Source organism: Schistocerca cancellata, chromosome 6, assembly GCF_023864275.1.
Source record: "Schistocerca cancellata isolate TAMUIC-IGC-003103 chromosome 6, iqSchCanc2.1, whole genome shotgun sequence".
In the NCBI taxonomy this organism is placed as follows: Eukaryota; Metazoa; Arthropoda; class Insecta; order Orthoptera; family Acrididae; genus Schistocerca; species Schistocerca cancellata.
This window is the reverse complement of record NC_064631.1, coordinates 650,982,837-651,005,997: the sequence shown is the minus strand read 5'-3', so window position 1 is coordinate 651,005,997 and position 23,161 is coordinate 650,982,837. Positions and strand designations below refer to the sequence as shown.

At 43.1% G+C, this 23,161-nt stretch overlaps 1 protein-coding gene across 1 annotated transcript in view; it reads left to right on the top strand.

Annotated features, from left to right (window-relative positions):
- LOC126191271 (general odorant-binding protein 70) overlaps nt 1-23,161 on the top strand; it is a 143,873-nt gene that overhangs the window by 103,451 nt on the left and 17,261 nt on the right. The window contains exon 5 of the mRNA XM_049932080.1: nt 11,723-11,867. Coding sequence (XP_049788037.1) covers nt 11,723-11,867 — 145 coding nt within the window. The remainder of the gene's footprint in view (nt 1-11,722; nt 11,868-23,161) is intronic.

Below are 23,161 nucleotides of genomic sequence, written 5' to 3'. Positions count from 1 at the left end.
AGTCAGATGACTTCCGGTGACTAGTCCAGTGAGCCTTCCTCACCCACTCACCCTGCTTTTACTGCTTCTCTGCTGACAACACAATTCTCCCCGCCGAGGGCTGTTCAAAAAGTAAGGTGACTTTTCAAATTGCGCGGGCGACGTACGTGTTCTTTCTGTTATGTTGTGAAAGGGTACTGTAGTCCCCTTTCATTATCATTTTATTTGCTTTCCAATGATACAGAACTCTCTGGCATGCGTGAGTGAATGAATGTGGGTGTGTTTCATTTTGCTATACAGTAGTTTAGTCTGCTGCAAAGAATCAAAGGTAATCCTACAGAATGGTCAAACCTTGTAGTTTTGAGGTAGGCAAAGAGGTTTTCTCCCTTTGTGTGAAAGGCACCGGTGTTAGGTTGGTGGCGGAAGCCTCATCTCTGGGTTTTCCTTGCCACGGGGTCGCGTGGGAGACTTTGGAGTGTGTGAGAGGTCAGTCTGCTTCCAGCTCGCCGAGGGTCTGCAGCCGAAGTTTCTTCGAAGAAGAGTGGGTTGCCTTAACCATGTGGGGCGTTGTCTCATAGCAAGAGGGGAGCTTTTAGCTTTTGATCTCGCGTTTCATCTTATAAAGATTGATTCGCTGGGTAGCAGCAAGGAATGCAAGGTTTCTGCAGACTTTCAGTTTGATTCCTAATGCAGACTTGACTTTGATCCGACGAACGTAGCACAAAGGTGTTGCATATGTTGAAGCGCCCTCGGTTCAGTGTGAATGTTTGTGTGCCTGCAACTGCATGTGTATCCATTCTAATCTTTTCCGAATCTTGGTATTTCTTACTTCTTTGTGAATTTTCTTTGTCTCATCACTTTATGTCCGGTGGAAACCATCCACATGGTTTAATATTAGAGTTTGTTGGCCGTCTGCCATTATCCTTTCTCTATTCAAATGTGTCCTTTGTAAAAGGTTAATAGTTCGCGACTGCGTGGTTTGATGTTACTAAAATTTGACCACGATAAGTAGAAGTTGTGTCTCCGCGAACCACGTGGGCACACGAGTCTGTTGTGAAACGTATAGCGTTTCACAAGCAATCGTACTTAGTTACCAGGCAACAGCAGTCTATAGCTGCATTACATCAATGTTTTAAGAAATAAATAATTTTGCTTCCAATCTTATCCAGTGTACCGATGTTACGTCTCCGTTACCTACGCCATTTACCTTGCAGTTTTCCTTGTTAGCCCATCCATAGCGTTTCCATGCGCACAGGTACAATAATTAGTGTCCCTTTTTTATTTAAAACAAATGCTTCGGAATATATCTTGTTTCCAGGAATGTTGCTGCACGCTGCACTTACGCACAGTGTTAACTCACGCTTTCCTTTATTTAATATTTGATTCACGTGAACAATGCCTGGATCATATTAATAATTACATCCCATTCTGTATCAGTGACTTTACAACGAATGCTTTTTTGTGGGTTTTTCTTATGAATCAATTATGTAATTTTCCGACTGAGTGCAACCTCCTATTTGTCGTGCGGCTAGAGTTGGTGGCGACCCAATCTTTTACGTTGATTTCAATGTCAGATAGCATTTTCTTATTCAAAGTGCGCGTAGCTCTTTCAGCCATCAGGACACATTGAAAGTGCGCTTCACGCTTCTTATACATAGCGACCTTTTATTCAAGCTACTTACACAGTTGGTCCACATGTCCATAGCATGTGTTCACAGTTTTAAGTGTACAGTACGTTTCGTTTGTTTTTGACAGATAGAAAGGTTAGGCGTGTTTTAGTGCGCTCGGCTATTTGCGTTTATTATAAAAATGGAGCAAAGAATCTGCACCAAATTTTCTGTGAAAAGTGGAATCAAATGCCCTAAAGCACTTGAAATGTTGACAGTGGCATGCGGAGAGTCTGCTCTATGTAAAAAAAAAATTGTTTACAAGTGATACAAGCTCTTCCAACATGGCCGACAGGATGGCTATGACGAACCTCACTCTGGACGCCTCAGCACGTCAAGAACAGAAGAGAAGTGTTTTGTTAGTTCAAAAAAATCGCTGTGGTCGTACTTGCAGATTCTGAAACAGTTCGGAAGAAGCACAAGTAGCTCCCTACAAATGCGAGTTGTTGTGTTACGATGTTCAGCTGTGCCAGGACATGGGGAGAGGCCGTGAGTGTGTCTGTTGCGTGACTGTGAGCACCGGGCCGCTGCTCTGCTTCACGGCGAGAGCTCCTCAAGGCCGACGCGCGAAGGCAACCGCCGAGCGTGGAGCGCTCTCGCTTTCTTCATCACCTGTTGTTTGTTTACCTCCAGCTGCGGTCACGGGAGTTGCACGTACTGCAGGTCGAGCTGTTTTTAATACTAGAACAGCCGAAGGGACATTTTTATCCATTAGAAAAATTTTAATCCCTGTCCGTCGTCTGATTGTTCTAAGAGGTCGGAGACGGCTTGTGACTGTCCTCGCCATTTTTAAATAAAAGTCAACGCTGCCAGTTGCGTAGTTTTCCAGAAAAAATAATAAATACTGTGCAACTTCCCCACTATATTTACTTCTGTATGAAATTTAGCCCAACTTCACCTCCCGCTCTATAAAAGTCTAGATATTACCTAGACTACGTACCCGCGAACTATTATCCAACTTCAACTAGTATGCTAATCTTTTACTAAACAGAACCTTATTTGAACTGAACTGTAACTGATCTGAATGCAACTTGTCGTTATATTTAATGCGCAACTGAAGTAAAACAGGTACCAAGCCCTAATCAAAATTTCTACATACCTCGCTTCTTGACAACATTGTTGCAGATGTATCGAAAGCAAAACAGCAAACAGCAAGCAGTTAGCGGCTAAGCTAGATTTCTGTTCCTGATAAAATTTCCAAACTATACTAAAACTGTGTCATACCACATCGTACAATGGGGTAATGCGTAATGATAAACAATGGGATCGTGTCCGTAACTATTCCTATGAGGCGATATTCCAAGCCAACGATCTTATAACGAAGTATTTATTCAAGAAGACAGAGTAAATCTTTGAGTGATCTTCACACATAATGTAGGTCTTAACAATACTATGATTTAAAGAGGGTACCACATTTACAGAGATTTTCTGTAAAAATCAAGCAGCTTAATCAATTAATAGTTAATGCATGGCTGTGGCAAGTGGGGTGGTCTTTCTTTCAACACTGAGCAAGATAATTAGCTGACAATAATCATTCCGACACACTAGCTGCGCAATCCTGCAGTCTTACCTCAAACTTCTCCTCTTAAATAAATAATAAGATTACTGAAAATTTATATTCCCTTCGCTTTCTAATAAATGTAACTTATCCATCCTTGCTGTCCTTTACAATCAATCTTTCTTCATCTAACAGATACAATCACAAGTGGCCGGCCGCTGTGACCGAGCGGTTCTAGGTACTACAGCCTCGAACCGCGCGACCGCTACGGTCGCTGGTTCGAATCCTGCCTCGGGCATAGATGTGTGTGTTGTCCTTAGGTTGGTTAGGTTTAAGTAGTTCTAAGTTCTAGGGGACTGCTGACCTCAGATGTTGAGTCCCATAGTGCTCAAAGCCATTTTTTGAACAATCAAAAGTCAACACAGCGCTGCAAAATACAACCGTCACGTGCTGAGAAACAATGATTAAAAAAGATTTCACATGTTGCGTCGTTTCCGATTCATATAGCATTGAAGTTACTTAATCAGGACGATTCGCGTGCAAATGAAGCACTTTCAAACGCTAAAATGCGGTAATGCAGACATCTGTAAGTGCGTGAGTTACCATTTGTTCGAATGCTCGTCACTAGTTAAAATGCGGGTTTCTTGGAAGTGATATATTGACGTTAAGTGAGCGAAACCACGTTTTTATCAATATGAGGGAACCAAACTAAGACGTATGGCGACGCTATTTCTGACAGGGTGCGTGAATCTGCGCGGGCGACAACCTGGTTGGCTGCCGTCGATGCTTAATAACACGTATCGGATTTTTTCTTAACAATTGTTTCTCAAAATTGGCTCTCAGCACTATGAGACTTAACATATGTGGTCATCAGTCCCCTAGAACTTAGAACCTCTTAAGCCTAACTAACCTAAGGACATCACACACATCCATGGCCGAGGCAGGATTCGAACCTGCGACCGTAGCGGTCACGCGGTTCCAGACTGAAGCGCCTAGAACCGCACGGCCACATTGGCCGGAAATTGTTTCTCAGTACAGTTGTTCCTGCAGTACCCTTACAGGCTTTCTATACTGCTTCTGACCACCATATAAAGTGCCCAAAAGGTAAAGAAAAATAGTTCAGACATACATATGTATATATTACAGGCCACTGAAGGTTCTTTGCAAATAATAAAGGCAAAACGCGTATGGCAAGAAAAATTTCTTTCAATCAGTTGTGACATACGGTTGTAAATAACAGACAACTCAATGAATTTTCTGTCTGACACTATAGGCTGTATACACTGAAGAGCGAAAGAAACTGGTACACTTGCCTAATATTGTGTAGGGCCCCTGCGTACACCCACAAGTGCCACAACACGGCGTGGCATGGAGTCGACTAATGTCTGATGTAGTGCTGGAAAAAACTGACACCATAAATCCTGCAGGGCTGTCTATAAATCAGTAAGGAAACGAGGAGGTGGACATCTCTCATGAACTGCACGTTGCAAGGCATTCCAGATACGCTCAATAATGTTCATGTTCGGCGGCCGGTGGCAGCGTTTAAACTCAAAAGAGTGTTCATGGAGCTACTTTGTAGCAATTATGGACGTGTGGGGGGTCGCATTGTCCTGCTGGAACTGCCCAAGTCTGGCGGAATGCACGATGGACATGAATGGATGCAGGTAATCAGACAGGATGCTTACGCACGTGTCACCTGTCAGAGTCGTATCTAGACGTATCAGGAGTCCCATATCACTCGAACTGCACACGCCTCATGCCATTACAGAGACCACTCAGAGTCCCCTGCTGAGATGCTGTGTCCATGGATTCATGAGGTCATCTCCATACCCATCCACTAGATATAATTAGAAACGAGACTCGTTTCCAGTTATCAGCAATCGAGTGTCGGTGTTGACGGGCCAAGGTGAGGTGTAAAGCTGTTTGTCGTGCAGTTATAAAGGGTACACGGGTATGCTCTCGGCTCCGAAAGTCCATATCGATGATGTTTCGTTGAATGGTTCGTACGCTGACTCTTGATCATGACGCAGCATTGAAATCTGTAGAAGTCTGTGGAAGGGTTGCACTTCAGTCACACAGAACGATTCTCTTCAGTCGTCGTTGGTTCTGTTCTTGTAGAATCTTTTTCCGGCCGCATCGATGTCGGAGATTTGATGTTTTACCGGATTCCTGATATTCACAGCACACTCATGAACTGGTCGTTCGGCAAAGTCCCCATTTCATCGCTAACTTGGAGATGCTGTGTCCCATCGGTCTAACGCCGACTATAACACCACGTTTAAACTCACTTAAATCTTGATAACCCGCCATTGTAGGAACAGTAACGGATCTAACAACTGCACCACGCCCTTGTTGTCTTGTACAGGCGTTGTCGATACCAGCGCCGTATTCTGCCTGTTTATGTTTCTCTGTACTCTGTATTTGAATACGCATGCCTGTACCAGGTTCTTTGGCATTTCAGTGTAGTATATACTTGTGTACCACATCTTGAAAGCAAGATTCAGTTACTGATAGGTTTTTTATTTTGTTTTTCTAAACAAAGTTGTTACGTATCTATTTAACTCCTCTCATTATGTTTAGCCTATTATTCATATCTGCAGCATATGCAAATGTTTCCTAGAGGCTAGTTGTTCTGCTAATGGCGCGATTATTACGAATATCTATTTTAATGCTAGAGTTACTTACAGCATTTGTCGTACCTCTAGAATAGTTGTTCCTCAGAACATGCTTACAATCCATTTAACACTAGAGAAGCGAGAGATATGTTACCGCAGGGCAGCGGGAGCGTATCGTATAAGCACTAATGAGATCCCAACAAAAATTCACAAAATAGCTAGAGTAAGAGCTATAATTTTTCCCAATTATTTGTACGTCATTTACGCATTTCAATCAAAACTTTACTTAGGATTCAATCACTTGTACATTACCGCTTAGCACACAAAATGTTGCTTGTCTACTTATAAAAGTCACCTATATATACAATCCCTAATATTTCTTCACTTATTTTACTTGTTTGTTTCTAAACTTTGAAATCACATATCTTGTTTCCTTAGCACAGTCCAGTTTGATAATTATTTGCAATTTTGATTTGTTTGGTCCTGCAGCTGTTTCTTAGTTCTACAAGTCTCGGTCACTTGGTTGATAAGACAATGGAGTCCAACCCAGTTTGGCGCTGTTTCCCGTTCCTGAGAAATGTGTGTGGTAGTGCACTGCCATATTGGAGCAAGATTTGTTTTCAGTCCTTTACAGACTGAACAACGAGAAATGTTTTTTGAGTTTGCTCTGACCCTTTTGGCAACCCATCCACAAGAATCACACCACCACTCTCCCAAAAATTTTTCACCATCAGTTTTCCAACAGAGACAGTCATTCTGGTTCCGGCAAAAAGTGACACACCCATGTTTCAATACGTGTAACTATCCATGATGGAAAAATCTCACGATTGGCCTCTGTTGTGAGGTTTCGTGAAATCCGTCCCCTGCATACCTTCGAATATCGAAAAGTCAGTTGTAGCACACGGTTTTCCGATGCTGATCGATAGCGGTAGGGCCAACTGTGGAGTTGCGATGGGCTGGTCTGCAAGAATAATGGCATTCGTGCGGATCACCACGTTGGAAGTATTTTTGGTGCTGCATCTCCCGATCGAGGCGAATCACGGAGCTCAGTGTTCTGCACGTCCTGACACTCCAACTCGCTTTACCCACCGTCCAACACTACTCCTATGAACCTCACAAACGTTCGGATATTGAGCATACTTTCCTTTCACGCAACCAAAAATGAATTACAGCACGTTGCTCGCAATGAGTGCATCTCTTAGACGCAGTTTTTATCGTTCACTACTGCTACTGCATCCATCGTAGAAGTAGAAAAAATATCAAATTTGAACTGCGTGAAAGAAAAGAAAGAACAGGGTAATTACTTGTTGAACAATGCTCGTACCGTGAGACGTAGTACCACAATCCGAAATTCTATATGTTAAGTGATTTTGACACCGGAAATCTAGGCACTTATACGAACTGATCAGAAGTATCCGCTCAGCTGTAAGAAGTCCGGAACTGATAAGTGCGTGTCAAGAGAGGCCGATCCTTCAGCATAAAAGGACGGGAGTATTGTACTGCCAGTGTAGCAAAAGAACAGTTGAATGTACCGTGATTTCTATCGTGGACTAGTCGTTGGAATGCGCTGGAAGTAACAGGTACGTCAGGGACGTTCCAGCCCTGTAAACCGGCCCAAGGTGACTAATAATTATGTGAATGTGAAGTGGTGGAAACGCAAAGGAAAAACCACAGCTGAACCAAGATGAGACAATCCACGTATTCTGAAGGATAGCGACCTTCGAGCATTGCGAATGGTGGTAGTAAAAATTCACAAAGATTATGTGCAAACAGTTAAAAAAATGGATACAACGATAGAGGAGCTCTTCAGAAGCAATACATGTGTGTAGTCAGTTGTAAGCGATGCTCGAGGTGGAGTAAAGCGTGACGCTACCGGACTGGAAACGAGTTATCTGGAGTGATGAATCGCGCCATTCCATGTGTCAGTCTGATGGAAGTGCTTCGGATTGGCAAGTGTGTGGAGAACATGGCCTGACATCAAGTGTAGAGGCAACGATGTAGTACAGAGCGGGTCGTGCTACGGTATGGCGGCGTTTTCCGTGTTAGGTTGTGATCCCTTTATTGTGCTCAGGAAAACGCTAGGGACGGAAATATGTTGTTGTTGTGATCTTTAGTCCTGAGACTGGTTTGATGCAGCTCTCCATGCTACTCTATCCTGTGCAAGCTTCTTCATCTCCCAGTACCTACTGCAACCTACATCCTTCTGAATCTACTAAGTGTATTCATCTCCTGGTCTCCCTCTACGATTTTTACCCTCCACGCTGCCCTCCAATACTAAACTAGTGATCCCTTGATGCCTCATAACATGTCCTGCCAACCGATCCCTTCTTCTAGTCAAGTTGTGCCACAAAATTCTCTTCTCCCCAATACTTCCTCATTAGTTATGTGATCTACCCATCTAATCTTCAGCATTCTTCTGTAGCACCACATTTCGAAAGCTTCTATTCTCTTCTTGTCCATACTATTTATCGTTCATGATTCACTTCCATACATGGCTACACTCCATACAAATACTTTGAAAAACGACGTCCTGACACTTATATCAATACTCGATGTTAACAAATGTCTCTTCTTCAGAAACTACACTCCTGGAAATGGAAAAAAGAACACATTGACACCGGTGTGTCAGACCCACCATACTTGCTCCGGATACTGCGAGAGGGCTGTACAAGCAATGATCACACGCACGGCACAGCAGACACACCAGGAACCGCGGTGTTGGCCGTCGAATGGCGCTAGCTGCGCAGCATTTGTGCACCGCCGCCGTCAGTGTCAGCCAGTTTGCCGTGGCATACGGAGCTCCATCGCAGTCTTTAACAGTGGTAGCATGCCGCGACAGCGTGGACGTGAACCGTATGTGCAGTTGACGGACTTTGAGCGAGGGCGTATAGTGGGCATGCGGGAGGCCGGGTGGACGTAGCGCCGAATTGCTCAACACGTGGGGCGTGAGGTCTCCACAGTACATCGATGTCGTCGCCGGTGGTCGGCGGAAGGTGCACGTGCCCGTCGACCTGGGACCGGACCGCAGCGACGCACGGATGCACGCCAAGACCGTAGGATCCTACGCAGTGCCGTAGGGGACAGCACCGCCACTTCCCAGCAAATTAGGGACACTGTTGCTCCTGGGGTATCGGCGAGGACCATTCGCAACCGTCTCCATGAAGCTGGGCTACGGTCCCGCACACCGTTAGGCCGTCTTCCGCTCACGCCCCAACATCGTGCAGCCCGCCTCCAGTGGTGTCGCGACAGGCGTGAATGGAGGGACGAATGGAGACGTGTCGTCTTCAGCGATGAGAGTCGCTTCTGCCTTGGTGCCAATGATGGTCGTATGCGTGTTTGGCGCCGTGCAGGTGAGCGCCACAATCAGGACTGCATACGACCGAGGCACACAGGGCCAACACCCGGCATCATGGTGTGGGGAGCGATCTCCTACACTGGCCGTACACCACTGGTGACCGTCGAGGGGACACTGAATAGTGCACGGTACATCCAAACCGTCATCGAACCCATCGTTCTACCATTCCTAGACCGGCAAGGGAACTTGCTGTTCCAACAGGACAATGCACGTCCGCATGTATCCCGTGCCACCCAACGTGCTCTAGAAGGTGTAAGTCAACTACCCTGGCCAGCAAGATCTCCGGATCTGTCCCCCATTGAGCATGTTTGGGACTGGATGAAGCGTCGTCTCACGCGGTCTGCACGTCCAGCACGAACGCTGGTCCAACTGAGGCGCCAGGTGGAAATGGCATGGCAAGCCGTTCCACAGGACTACATCCAGCATCTCTACGATCGTCTCCATGGGAGAATAGCAGCCTGCATTGCTGCGAAAGGTGGATATACACTGTACTAGTGCCGACATTGTGCATGCTCTGTTGCCTGTGTCTATGTGCATGTGGTTCTGTCAGTGTGATCATGTGATGTATCTGACCCCAGGAATGTGTCAATAAAGTTTCCCCTTCCTGGGACAATGAATTCACGGTGTTCTTATTTCAATTTCCAGGAGTGTATTTCCGTGCCATTGCCAGTCTACATTTTATATCCTCTCTACTTCGACTGTCATCACTTATTTTTCTCCCCAAATAGCAAAACTCCTTTACTACTTTAAATGTCTCATTTCCTAATATAATTCCCTCAGCATCACCCGACTTAATTTGACTACATTCCCTTATCCTCGTTTTGCTTTTGATGATGTCCATCTTATATCATCCTTTCAAGACACTGTCCATTCCGGTCAGTTGCTCTTCCAGGTCCTTCGCTGTCTCTGACAGAATTATAATGTTATCTGCGAACCTCAACATTTTTATTTCTTCTCCACGGATTTTAATACCTACTCCGAATTTTTCTTTTGTTTCCTTTTCTGCTTGATCAACATAAAGATTGAATAACATCGGGGAGAGGCTACGACCGTGACTCACTCCCTTCCCAACACTGTTTCCCTTTAGGTCCCTCGACTATAATAACTGCCATCTGGTTTCTTTACAAATTGTAAATGGCCTTTCGCTCCCAGTTTTTTACCCCTGCCACCTTTAGAATTTGAAAGAGAGTATTCCAGGCAACATTGTCAAAAGCTTTCTCTAAGTCTACAAATGCTAGAAACGTAGGTTTGCTTTTCCTTAATCTTTCTTCTAATTTAAGTTGTAGGGTCATATTGCCTCACGTGTTCCAATAATTCTACGGACTCCAAACGGATCTTCCCCGAGGTCAGCTTCTACCAGTTTTTCCATTCGGCTGTAAAGATTTCGCGTTAGTATTTTGCAGCTGTGACTTATTAAACTGATAACTTGGTAAATTTGACGTCTGTCAACACGTGCTTTCTTTGGGATTGGAATTATTATATTCTTCTTGAAGTCTGAGGGTCTCACACATTTTGCTCACCAGACAGTAGAGTTTTGTCAGGTCTGGCTCTCCCAAGACTGTCAGTAGTTCTAATGGAATGTTGTCTACTCCCGGGGCCTTGTATACGAAGTATATGAACACAATTTACATGGTTGTGTACTGGAAAGTTTCGCATATGATAATTGTTTGTAACAGTGTGACAATGCACCCTGTCGTAAAGTATCACATTTGAGGCAAAGGTTTGTTGACAATATCATTCCTGGAATGGACTGGCTTGCCCAGAGTCTAGACGCGAACTCAGTGGAACACCTTTGGGATGAGCTACAGCGTAGATCTCACTCCAGACCCCAGCTTCCACTGTCACCACCTTATCTAGTTTCGACTCTTGACGAAGCGTGGGCTGCGGTTCGTGCAGACACTGAGACACCTCACCTTAGCAGATTTCAAGCCATCGTAAGGCGAAGGATGGATACATCGCACACTAAAGTCCTTAGTCGGGATACTTTTGGTCAGATGATGTGTATTTCTGGAGTTGGTTGTGTTGTGGATTGGCAAGAGAGCGAACCCACTATGAGAGGAAGCCGAAAGGCACGCGTTTTAGCTCACGCAGGCTGGCGTGAGGTCTGGAACAGGTCAAGGAAATGAGACTATCAAAAAAGGATGTAGCTGTGGAATAGTTAACTTTAATCCACAAATGGTGAACATCGCTCTTGACGGTACATGTTTTACAGCATCAATAGTAACTGATAATGGTGCCTTGCTAGGTCGTAGCAAATGACGTAGCTGAAGGCTGTGCTAACTATCGTCTCGGCAAATGAGAGCGTATTTCGTCAGTGAACCATCGCTAGCAAAGTCGGCTGTACGACTGGGGCGAGTGCTAGGAAGTCTCTCTAGACCTGCCGTGTGGCGGCGCTCGGTCTGCAATCACTGACAGTGGCGACACGCGGGTCCGACGTATACTAACGGACCGCGGCCGATTTAAAAGCTACCACCTAGCAAGTGTGGTGTCTGGCGGTGACACCACAGGTTGTTACGAAACGTTTCCCTGTTATTGCGGCAATGTGTGCTGGACAGTACGACGCGGTGGCGAGACTACCTGTTGTTACTGTGGTTGTTGTTGTTCGCAGACGGGCAGCAAGCTGGCGCTGGCGGAGCTGGGCGCGATGCGGCTGTTCTCTGACGGCGCCAAAGACGCGCGGTACCTCAACGCCACGGCGGACGCGGTGAGGCGTTGCTCTGCCGCCAGCAGGTCGCTGCTGCCCGACAATGGCGGTAAGTCTGCCGTCTCCCTGCCTTCATCTCTCCCTCCCTCTCAGCCTCCCCCCGTCCCTCCCTCCCTCCCCCTCTCGCTCTCTCTCTCTCTCTCTCTCTCTCTCTCTCTCTCTCTCTCTCTCAGACCACCCTCCCCTCTGCCTCCAAATACAACTTCCAAAATTTACAATAGTGAAGCCAACTCTCCCTCCCTCTCAGCGTCCCCCCTCCCTCCCTCCCTCCCTCCCCACCCCTCTCTCTCTCTCTCTCTCTCTCTCTCTCCCCGTCTCTCTCAGACCACCCTCCCCTCTGCCTCCAGGTACAATTTCCAAAATTTACAATAGTCAAGCCAACTCTCCCTCCCTCTCTGCCTCCCCCCTCCCTCCCTCCCTCCCCCTCTCGCTCTCTCTCTCTCTCTCTCTCTCTCTCTCTCTCTCTCTCTCTCTCTCTCTCTCCCCGTCTCTCTCAGACCACCCTCCCCTCTGCCTCCAAATACAACTTCCAAAATTTACAATAGTCAAGCCAACTCTCTCTCCCTCTCAGCCTCCCCCCCCTCCCTCCCTCCCTCCCCCCCTCTCTCTCTCTCTCGCTCTCTCTCTCTCTCTCTCTCTCCCCGTCTCTCTCAGACCACCCTCCCCTCTGCCTCCAAATACAACTTCCAAAATTTACAATAGTCAAGCCAACTCTCCTATTAGAAAGCTGTATAACACGGGTATGCAGTCTTTATGCAGACTGAATAGTAGGGGGGAATGTCGGAAGTAAAAGACAGGTTCAGGAACAGGATTAAATTTCATGTAAGAAATATCCAAAACGATTAGACTCGCTGCAGGAAGGAAGATTCGGCTTAACGTCCTCCCGTCGACGTCGAGGTCACCAGAGACGGGGCACAAGCTCGGATCCTGTCAACGATGGGGAAGGATATAAGTCGCGTACTTTCAAAGGAACAATCCCGGCGTTTGCCTGGAGCAGTTTAGGAAAATCACGGCAATCCTATATTTGGATGGTCAGAAGTAGGTTTCAGCCGTCGTCCTACAGAATACGGGTCCAGTGTCCTAATCACTGCGTCACCTGTCTGGGTAGAATTCGCTAATGGTATGGCTATACTCAGTGAAAGTAATGAAAAACTGCAGGACAAGGACAGTGGAATGAATGGCGTAATGAGCATAGAATATGCGAAAGTAACGAGGAGCAGCACAAGTGAGGCCACCGATAGTTGGCGGGAGAAGTATTTCAGCCACTTGAAATTAAACGGAGTTAGAGAATGGGAGGGCTTATCACCACTAATTTTAAGAAGAATATCGAGTGAAATTAAAACACACTGTCTGTCTTTTATATGCCATTTTCTAATACTTTCACAAGCTCTTACAGATGCAGTTACTCAAACAAATCTCCTGAAAATAACAGCACATAGAAATGAAAACAGAATTTCAATTCAAAAAGCAGATTTCATGAAAAATGTAAACAATGCATCAATGTACGTAGTAACACAACAGGTAAAATAGACCGAGTTCGGACATTTAAATATGGTGGAGAAACAATGCCGCAGAATGTATTAGAGGACCAAAGTTTTGAACATGGCTGCTTGGTTCAGTGTAGGTTTATAAATTAAAATTGAAACAAATGAGCCCTCTGTCGCTGTAGAGGTATGAACAACCCTTACAGGCTCGCCTTCACACATTCCTTTTTAATTATTTTGTGACTCAAGCCCTTCTGGCGACTTATTTATTTCATACGTGACATGTAAGTACTGTCTCTGTCTTGTATCGTCAGTACTTAACACCTTTTTATATAAAAATAAATATAAAAATAAATTAACACGAGGAAGCCTTTCTAAGAATAAAATAGTAAATTTATAACGCTTTCATGGCAGAAAATATATGGAGCCTTTAACAACACGTACGGAAAAAAGTAAAAGCCTACATGGGGAGAAGATGAAGGGATACTGCAAAAACCAGGAGAAACAAAAAAACTGATTATGGATTTTTAACGTTTTGTTAAGGTATGACTAGTAATCCTTTTATTTCATGTAGGGTGTATTTTAAATCTATCATAGTTGCAGTACCTATGTATATTTTGGCGACTAATTTCAAACCGGCTGGTTCGGTCTGAAGCCCGACATATTGAGGCTGCACTGAAAGTGCCTGATCTTAATGACAGTCATCTAAAAGTGGTGAATACATGTATCACACAGTGACGATAGATAATGTCACAACATGCATATGCTCACATTACAAGGCAGAATGGAACTGTTTGATTCTGATTTGTATTGGGAGCATCTGTTCAAAAATATTCAAATGTGTGTGAATTCCTAAGGGACCGAAATGCTGAGGTCATCGGTCGCTAGACTTACACACTACTTAAACTAACCTATGCTAAGAACAACACACACACCCGTGCCCGAGGTAGGACTCGAACCTCCGGCGGGAGGGGTCGCGCAATTCGTGACACAGCGCCGCAAACAGTGCAGCCACTGCGCGCGGTAGAGTATCTGTCTTTGCCAAATTCAGATGGTTGTCATTAAGGTCAGACACTTTCAGTGCAACGTCAGTAGGTCACGCTTGAGACTGAACCAGCAGGTTCGAGACTAGTCGCTGAAATACAAGTACTGCAACTGTGACAGATTTGTAATGAACTCTTCATGAAAAGTACCGAAGTTGTTAAGTGATCTTAGCAGGTCAGTATTCAGGCAAAATAAAGTTAAAATAGGTGGGGGGGGGGGCGGCGTACGAACTATACGAAGAATAAGATCCAACTTTGGAAGCAAAATTAAGCGTAATGGACTGTGCAAGGAAGTTATAAGGAGAACGACAGAAAAAACAAAGTGGACTTCCGTTCTCAAGAGAACTCTTCCAGAATGAAACATAAACGTTAATCTGAAGAAAAGTTTCAGAGTCGTTTAGAGCGCACATAGTTGTGTTGGAGTGAATCATGATCTGTTCAAAAATTGGAAAAGAACAGACTGGAGGGTTTGAGAAGTGTCGTTAAAGAAGGACGCTAATGGTGAGATGTACTGGTAACATATCAAATGAGGTGATTTTCCTCAGAAGTGACACCGAAGAGCCGGCGAGAGTGGCCGAGCGGTTCTAGGTGCTACAGTCTGGAACCGCGCGACCGCTACGGTCGCAGGTTCGAATCCTGCCTCGGGCATGGATGTGTGTGATGTCCTTAGGTTAGTTAGGATTAAGTAGTTCTAAGTTCTAGGGGACTGATGACCTCAGCAGTTAAGTCCCATAGTGCTCAGAGCCATTTGAATCATTTAACACCGAAGAACTTTAAGGCAAACATTGACGAGAAGAAGGAACACCATGATAGGACACATGGTAGGACATCTGAGGGTAATTTCCATGGTAGTAGATGGAGGTGTAGAGGGTGAAAACTGCTAGGGACGACAAAGATTGGAAGACATCGCACAAATAGTTGAGGCCGTAGGTCTCAAGTGCTGCCACTAGACGGAGAAATTATTACTTTATGTTTCTTCAAACATCCAACATACCAAACTGAAATTTGGTATTACTTATTTAAATAAAAATACCGCATGTCTCTTCTATATCTACTACAAAGTGACTCGCCAGCAATTAAAAATACTTTCTAATAATTGTCGGCGCTTCTCAGTTTGTGATTACTTTCTTTCATCATTTAATTTGCAGTTGTTATAACGGATATATTAAAGTATTGACTATACTAATTTGTCAAATTTACATGCTTACACAAACTTTCCTGTATCTTTCTTTTTGCTAGGTTTCATCCCCTTTAGTGTGGGGTCCGTTTTCTCTCAGATTTGGAAAACTTTATTTTATTATTTATCTTTGTAGCAGGTTTTCATTCCCTGATTATGAAGCGGAATTTGTGGACGAGCCCAGTGTTTGGCTAAACGAGCTTGGGGAACCGCCTAAAACCCTCACTCATCCTTGCTGGTGTATCGGGTCATGGTCGTTAATATGACACACACATTCGATCCTGGTCTGGTTCGCCTACTTGTCTCGCACAGTAGTGGGATATGCGTTACGCTTTACGAGTGGCTCCCTATACGAATTTTTTTGAGTAAAGCGGTGTATTTCGCCATTAGTTTCTATATTACTACAATAAGCAATGTTCCATTTTCGTTTTAGAGAGTATATCATAACAGCATAAACTGGGTGGCGACCTCGTTAAAACTGCGCTGAGTTGTTCGTATTGAAGATTCTCTGTCTCAGGGAAGGAGAAGCGTGGACCGGAAGGCAATGGACACAGTGTTGTCACGTGGTTCATTTCATTTTATATAAATTACTTCCGGATGGTCAGCGTGCCACAATATAAAGGAATTCTGTTAAAAATCACAAAAACTGACTCTTTGCGTGTCGTTGTTATAAAGGGTGTCCCAGAAGAAATAGCCATATACAAGAATAAGACAGGAACGAAGATTCGAAGCAAAAAGGTCTGCGAAAAGATGTACTCTAAAATCCATACATAAGCACTTATCTTCGATAATGTGAAACAAACCCTTATACTCAAAGCTCTTTGCTTTCAATGTTTCGAGAGCTTGTACTATAGGCCAAAACAAGAAAAAAAGTGACAAGTGAACATGGGCCCTAAAGCCAATGCCATAAGAGCTGTGGGCACTTCGCTACTGTGAAACACATCTCTTCCACTTTACCAATGCTTATAGCTCTTGAGGCATGTCCTTTAGAGGCCATGTTTACTGTAATTTTTTGCTTCGAATGATCGTTTCTGTCATATCCATGCATACTGAGCTTTCATTCTGGGACACGCTGTATGTCACACCGACTACCTGGGGCCTAATTGCTGTTGGTAAATTCAGCAGAATTTTCCAAAGCGAGCATCTGAAAGTAAGCGTCTGAGTATCTGAAAAGGAATGGGAGGGAATAGGAGCAGAATGGTTGCCAGGGCAGTTGCTGGAAGCTCTTTCGTGGACATCAAGAAATAACAAAAGTCGGAGTCGATAACTTAATGATAGATGGAGTGGTGAGATGAAGGAGTTATATGGATGTATACAGCAGAAGATCGTAATGTAAGAAAAATGTCGAGCAGGACTGACATCAGTGGCTGTCAAATGCTTAACTATGATGACGTTAACGACGAACCATGGGGCATTTAAGTAACTAAATGGAATAAAACGACGAAAGACAATTACAGTTACCTTCATCCTGCCTCACAGTAGCTTCAAGATCCACTTCTCTTGCTTTCTCCCAAATCTAGTTTTCCCTATTTGTTTGGCACTTCGTTTTTATTTTCTCATGAGTGCAACAGCATTCTGTATTATTTACTATCTTCTAAAGATACAAGTGCAATAGAGCTCACCTGTGTTATCAGATTATTTTTTCCCTTTGAAAATCACGTTATCAAAATTTATGTAGCATCTTCATGGTTTCCAAACAAAAGCGACTCAATCTCATGAGATCTTAGACTTAAAGTAGTTTATACGCGTGCGGGATGCGAATCTGTGAGAGTCAAAATTCTTTTACTTTACACGGATAAGCGAAAGTCTGATAGGGCTTCTCTTGCTTCGTACAGACAGATTGCCATACTGAACGAAATAGTAGTAACACAAACTGCACAGAGATTCGAAGCTCCTCGGGCCGATGGAACCGCGAAAATTTGTGGCTGAGTTGGATTCTCCTTTAAGAGGAATTAGTCGCAAACAGACTAAAAAAAATCCACCTTTTTAGTCTTGTTCAGTGCACCAATTATTTTGCTACAAAACGACGTTCGTTTCGCGCTTATTTCACAATTCGCTTCGGAGTTATCACTTTTTTCGTTTGTGTGGTAACCAGTCCCGCGCCCATTTTTGCTCTGTTTTGCTGAGCATTGGTTATAGAACAGCAAACATTTATGGTCCACAGTTATACTTAATTGCACTGCAAGAGAGAGTTGTTGTTTTGATGTTTGCCGGCATGTATGCATTATATACTGAGTTTGTCTGCTTTTCATCTTTGTTCTTTAATACGTTTTGACGATAGAAATGTAAAATAAGTAATAATGTAACGCTTTAGAATACGGAAATTTGGATATAAGGCCTAGTTTCTTGAAAATAAATATGTAAAAATAAACCACTAAACTGCTAGTTATGAACAGAGAGGTGACGACGGTTTTCCAAGTCCCACTCAAACAGGTGACAGCGAAATACATCGTGTGAATAGCGTTTCTGCTACTGCTGACACAAACATTCTGATTTCCATGAGGTCATTAAATAACCATATGGAAAAACACAGTTGTGAAAACTGTGGAGGAAACGTAACTTTGCACGAAGATGTGGAGGAAACCAGGGGATTGTTTATAATTTAGTTTTAAAATGTTTGAGATGTAAATTTACTGCCAATACAACGTCCTCTCACGTAACCAGAAGCAGACTGTATGAAAACAATGTAAGATTAGCGTATGCACCTAGACCTGTTGGGAAAGGATGAAGTTCAGGTGCAGCTCTTTGTGCATTGATGAACATTCCCCCACCTCCCAGAAAGTTTGATGTTTGGAACAAGACCATTGGTGCAGTTGTACATAATGTGAGTGAATCTACAACGTTGAAAGCAGCAAAAGAAGTACTTTATTTGAATAATATGAAATCTGATCCAAGACATATTGGTGCTGGTTTTGATGGCAGTTGGCAGAAATATCTACATCTACATCTACGTGGATACTCTGCAAATCACAATTAAGTGCCTGGCAGAGGGTTCACAGAACCACCTTCACAGTTCTCTATTATTCCGTGGGCGTAAATCCCTAAGTAGCATTGTGTCAGCCACTGCTTTTGATACCAGAAAGGTTCTGGTTACTGAAATAATCTGTGACATCTGTAGGAAAAATCCCACTACACAACAGGTGTGCAAAAAAGACTATGATGGTTCTAGTGGAGGCTGTGTTGCAAACATCTTCGAAAGGTCTATGCAGTCAAGACGTGTCCTGTATGCAGATTTTCTGGGGGAGGGGACGTAAGGCTTAGTCAGAAAATGGTAGTAAGTAAAACTTACGGGCCTACAGTGAAAATTAATAAACCTGAGTATAATGAGCATGTACAGAAAAGAATGGGATCACGACTTATGAAGCCAAGTGGTAAAGGTGCCCTGACAAAGGATTAAATAGACAGGATCCAGAATTATTATGGTATGAGAATTAGGAATAACTGCAACAATGTAAAAGCAATGAGAAGATCTATCTGGGTCATATTCTTTCACAAAATTCCAAAGGATGAGAAACCACAACACGAATTTTGCCAACAGGGAGCTGACTGCTGGTGCAAATTCAACAACCCTGCTACAGCCTCCAGTTATAAGTACAAACATTCAATTCCGAAAATATCCAGCTTACTGTGAAGCCCATTTTCAGAGACATTAGTTAACAAGACCTCTCAGAAAACTGTCTCCATGGTAACCTCAGAACCCGAGTGAAAGTTTGAAATCTGTCATTTGGACAAGGGTACCGAAAAGTATTTTTGTTAGAAAAGAAACATTAAACTTTGGTGTTTATGATACAGTGATGTGCTTTGATGCTGGCGTGTCAAAGAAGGCTGATGTGTTAAGACTCTTGGGAACACAGGGCGGCATCAATACTGCAAAAAAACTAAAAAGCTTCGGCATGGGCCTTATCCGTTGCACTGAAACTTCTGCAAGAAATTGGTACCAAGGATGCCAGTATAGACATAAGACCAAAGAAAAGAAGAAATGAAAGTAAAAAGGTAGAAGTTGAGTCACAGTGTAGTCCTCGAATGTTTGAGTAGTGTCTGTATACGGTAATGTACATTAGTTTCTTGCATTTAAAACTTTAATAAAGTTTTCTCAAAACTACATTTTTTGATCTCCTGGTACACTTTCCTCAAAACTAATATTGATGAAGACATCAGACTTTCAGAATCTCTTCTTAATAAAACTACTAATCAGATAAAACATGGGACCTGTAATGACAACAACAACAAATTTACAATCTCCAAAGTATGTATAAAAGTTATAATTTTTTCTCTTTTAGAACAAAAAATCATTACTCATAAAGCATATAAATACAGTAACAAATATTTATGTGATTTGCGGATGATGTTTCATTTGTTCCGGTCTTTATCTCCACTAGTTTCTTCAGAAAGTGTACCTCAAGGTTGTCCATTTTAGCACAGTTCTTTTTTTTCTTTTTTTTTTTTTAAAAAAAAAGTTCCTTTGTGACTGTGTCCTCTTGAGTTACGTATGATGTAGATATTTCGAACAATGAACTTTGCCCCATAATTCAGAACAAACACTGGTGATACTCGTCAGCAAGAACAGATGCGCAACTGTTTCGCAAACATACTATCCTATATCTCTCGATCCATCTGTTGTTCAGTCTGAACTTAAAAGTAAAGAAGCAGCTAGAATAGTATGGCATGTTTCGCGAAAGACAGCACCATCTGAGAAACTTTAGTGACGCGATTTCTTCACGTGGCATTCTGAAAGCTATAAATAAAGGCAGATCTTGAGTTCCTAAAAGGTTTTCATTGAGTACTACGCTAACACTTACTAACGAGAGTACAGTCATAGGGGTAACGAATAAAATTTGTGACTGGGCTGAAGATATCTCGCAGCATGCTTTCTTGGAGAGAGATTCATGTATAAGTGACTTCAGATGTGACCAGAGATGTGTGCTGGGCCCATGCTGTTCATGTTGTACATCAATGGCAATGTTAATAGTAGCCTCAGATTTACTGCGGATGATTTAATTCTCTATAGTCAAGTAATGTCTGAAAATATTTGTATAAATTTTCACTTGTTGTTGTTGTTGTGGTCTTCAGTCCTGAGACTGGTTTGATGCAGCTCTCCATGCTACTCTATCCTGTGCAAGCTTCTTCATCTCCCAGTATCTACTGCAACCTACATCCTTCTGAATCTGCTTAGTGTATTCATCTCTTGGTCTCCCTCTACGATTTTTACCCTCCACACTGCCCTCCAAAGCTAAATTTGTGATCCCTTGATGCCTCAAAACATGTCCTACCAACCGATCCCTTCTTCTAGTCAAGTTGTGCCACAAACTTCTCTTCTCCCCAATCCTATTCAATACCTCCTCATTAGTTACGTGATCTACCCACCTTATCTTCAGCATTATTCTGTAGAACCACATTTCGATAGGTTCTATTCTCTTCTTGTCCAAACTAGTTATCGTCCATGTTTCACTTCCATACATGGCTACACTCCATACAAATACTTTCAGAAACGACTTCCTGACACTTAAATCTATACTCGATGTTAACAAAGTCCTCTTCTTGAGAAACGCTTTCCTTGCCATTGCCAGTCTACATTTTATATCCTCTCTACTTCGACCATCATTGGTTATTTTACTCCCTAAATAGCAAAACTCCTTTAGTACTTTAAGTGTCTCATTTCCTAATCTAATTCCCTCAGCATCACCCGACTTAATTCGACTACATTCCATTATCCTCGTTTTGCTTTTGTTGATGTTCATCTTATATCCTCCTTTCAAGACACTGTCCATTCCGTTCAACTGCTCTTCCAAATCCTTTGCTGTCTCTGACAGAATTACAATGTCATCGGCGAACCTCAAAGTTTTTACTTCTTCTCCATGAATTTTAATACCTATTCCGAATTTTTCTTTTGTTTCCTTTACTGCTTGCTCAATATACAGATTGAATAACATCGGGGAGAGGCTACAACCCTGTCTTACTCCTTTCCCAACCACTGCTTCCCTTTCATGCCCCTCGACTCTTATAACTGCCATCTGGTTTCTGTACAAGCTGTAAATAGCCTTTCGCTCCCTGTATTTTACCCCTGCCACCTTCAGAATTTGAAAGAGAGTATTCCAGTTAACATTGTCAAAAGCTTTCTCTAAGTCTACAAATGCTAGAAATGTAGGTTTGCCTTTTCTTAATCTTTCTTCTAAGATAAGTCGTAAGGTCAGTATTGCCTCACGTGTTCCAACATTTCTACGGAATCCAAACTGATCTTCCCCGAGGTCGGCTTCTACCAGTTTTTCCATTCGTCTGTAAAGAATTCGCGTTAGTATTTTGCAGCTGTGACTTATTAAACTGATAGTTCGGTAACATTCACATCTGTCAACACCTGCTTTCTTTGGGATTGGAATTATTATATTCTTCTTGAAGTCTGAGGGTATTTCGCCTGTCTCATACATCGTGCTCACCAGATGGTAGAGTTTTGTCAGGACTGGCTCTCCCGAGGCCATCAGTAGTTCAAATGGAATGTTGTCTACTCCCGGGGCCTTGTTTCGACTCAGGTCTTTCAGTGCTCTGTCAAACTCTTCACGCAGCATCTTATCTCCCATTTCGTCTTCATCTACATCCTCTTCCATTTCCATAATATTGTCCTCAAGTACAACGCCCTTGTATAAATCCTCTATATACTCCTTCCACCTTTCTGCCTTCCCTTCTTTGCTTAGAACTGAGCTCTTGATATTCATACATGTGGTTCTCTTCTCTCCAAAGGTCTCTTTAATTTTCCTGTAGGCAGTATCTATCTTACCCCTAGTGAGACAAGCCTCTACATCCTTACATTTGTCCTCTAGCCATCCCTGCTTGGCCATTTTGCACTTCCTGTCGATATCATTTTTGAGACGTTTGTATTCCTTTTTGCCTGCTTCATTTACTGCATTTTTATATTTTCTCCTTTCATCAATTAAATTCAATATTTCTTCTGTTACCCAAGGATTTCTATTATCCCGCGTCTTTTTACCTACTTGATCCTCTGCTGCCTTCACTACTTCATCCCTCAGAGCTACCCATTCTTCTTCTACTGTATTTCTTTCCCCCATTCCTGTCAATTGTTCCCTTATGCTCTGCCTGAAACTCTCTACAACCTCTGGTTCTTTCAGTTTATCCAGGTCCCATCTCCTTAAATTCCCACCTTTTTGCAGTTTCTTCAGTTTCAATCTGCAGATCATAACCAATAGATTGTGGTCAGAATCCACATCTGCCCCTGGAAATGTCTTACAAATTTTCACTTATAAACTGGAAACATTTCGAAGTGATATCGTGATTGTTAACTAGCTTTGAATGTTCAAAAACGTGAACCTGTGTACTTCACAAAACCAAGCAACGCAATACGATATTGTGGTCCTTTTTACGAGAGGTCTTCGGTCCACCTATATTCACCCTGGAAGTGGAGCAACACAAATTATGTAATATAACTGACGTCGAGGTTATTAAAAACGTTGTTCTAAATGAGATACGAATTAGTGGAAGAATCGACAGAGACTTTATTGGAAGAAAACGTGAGTAGCCTATTACAGACCGGTTGTACAATGTCTAAGACACGCTTTGAAATGGTATACCGAATCTTAACAATTTGTCATGCTTTCCGCTGTTTCGTTACCCAGTTGAAAATTTCTGTTAA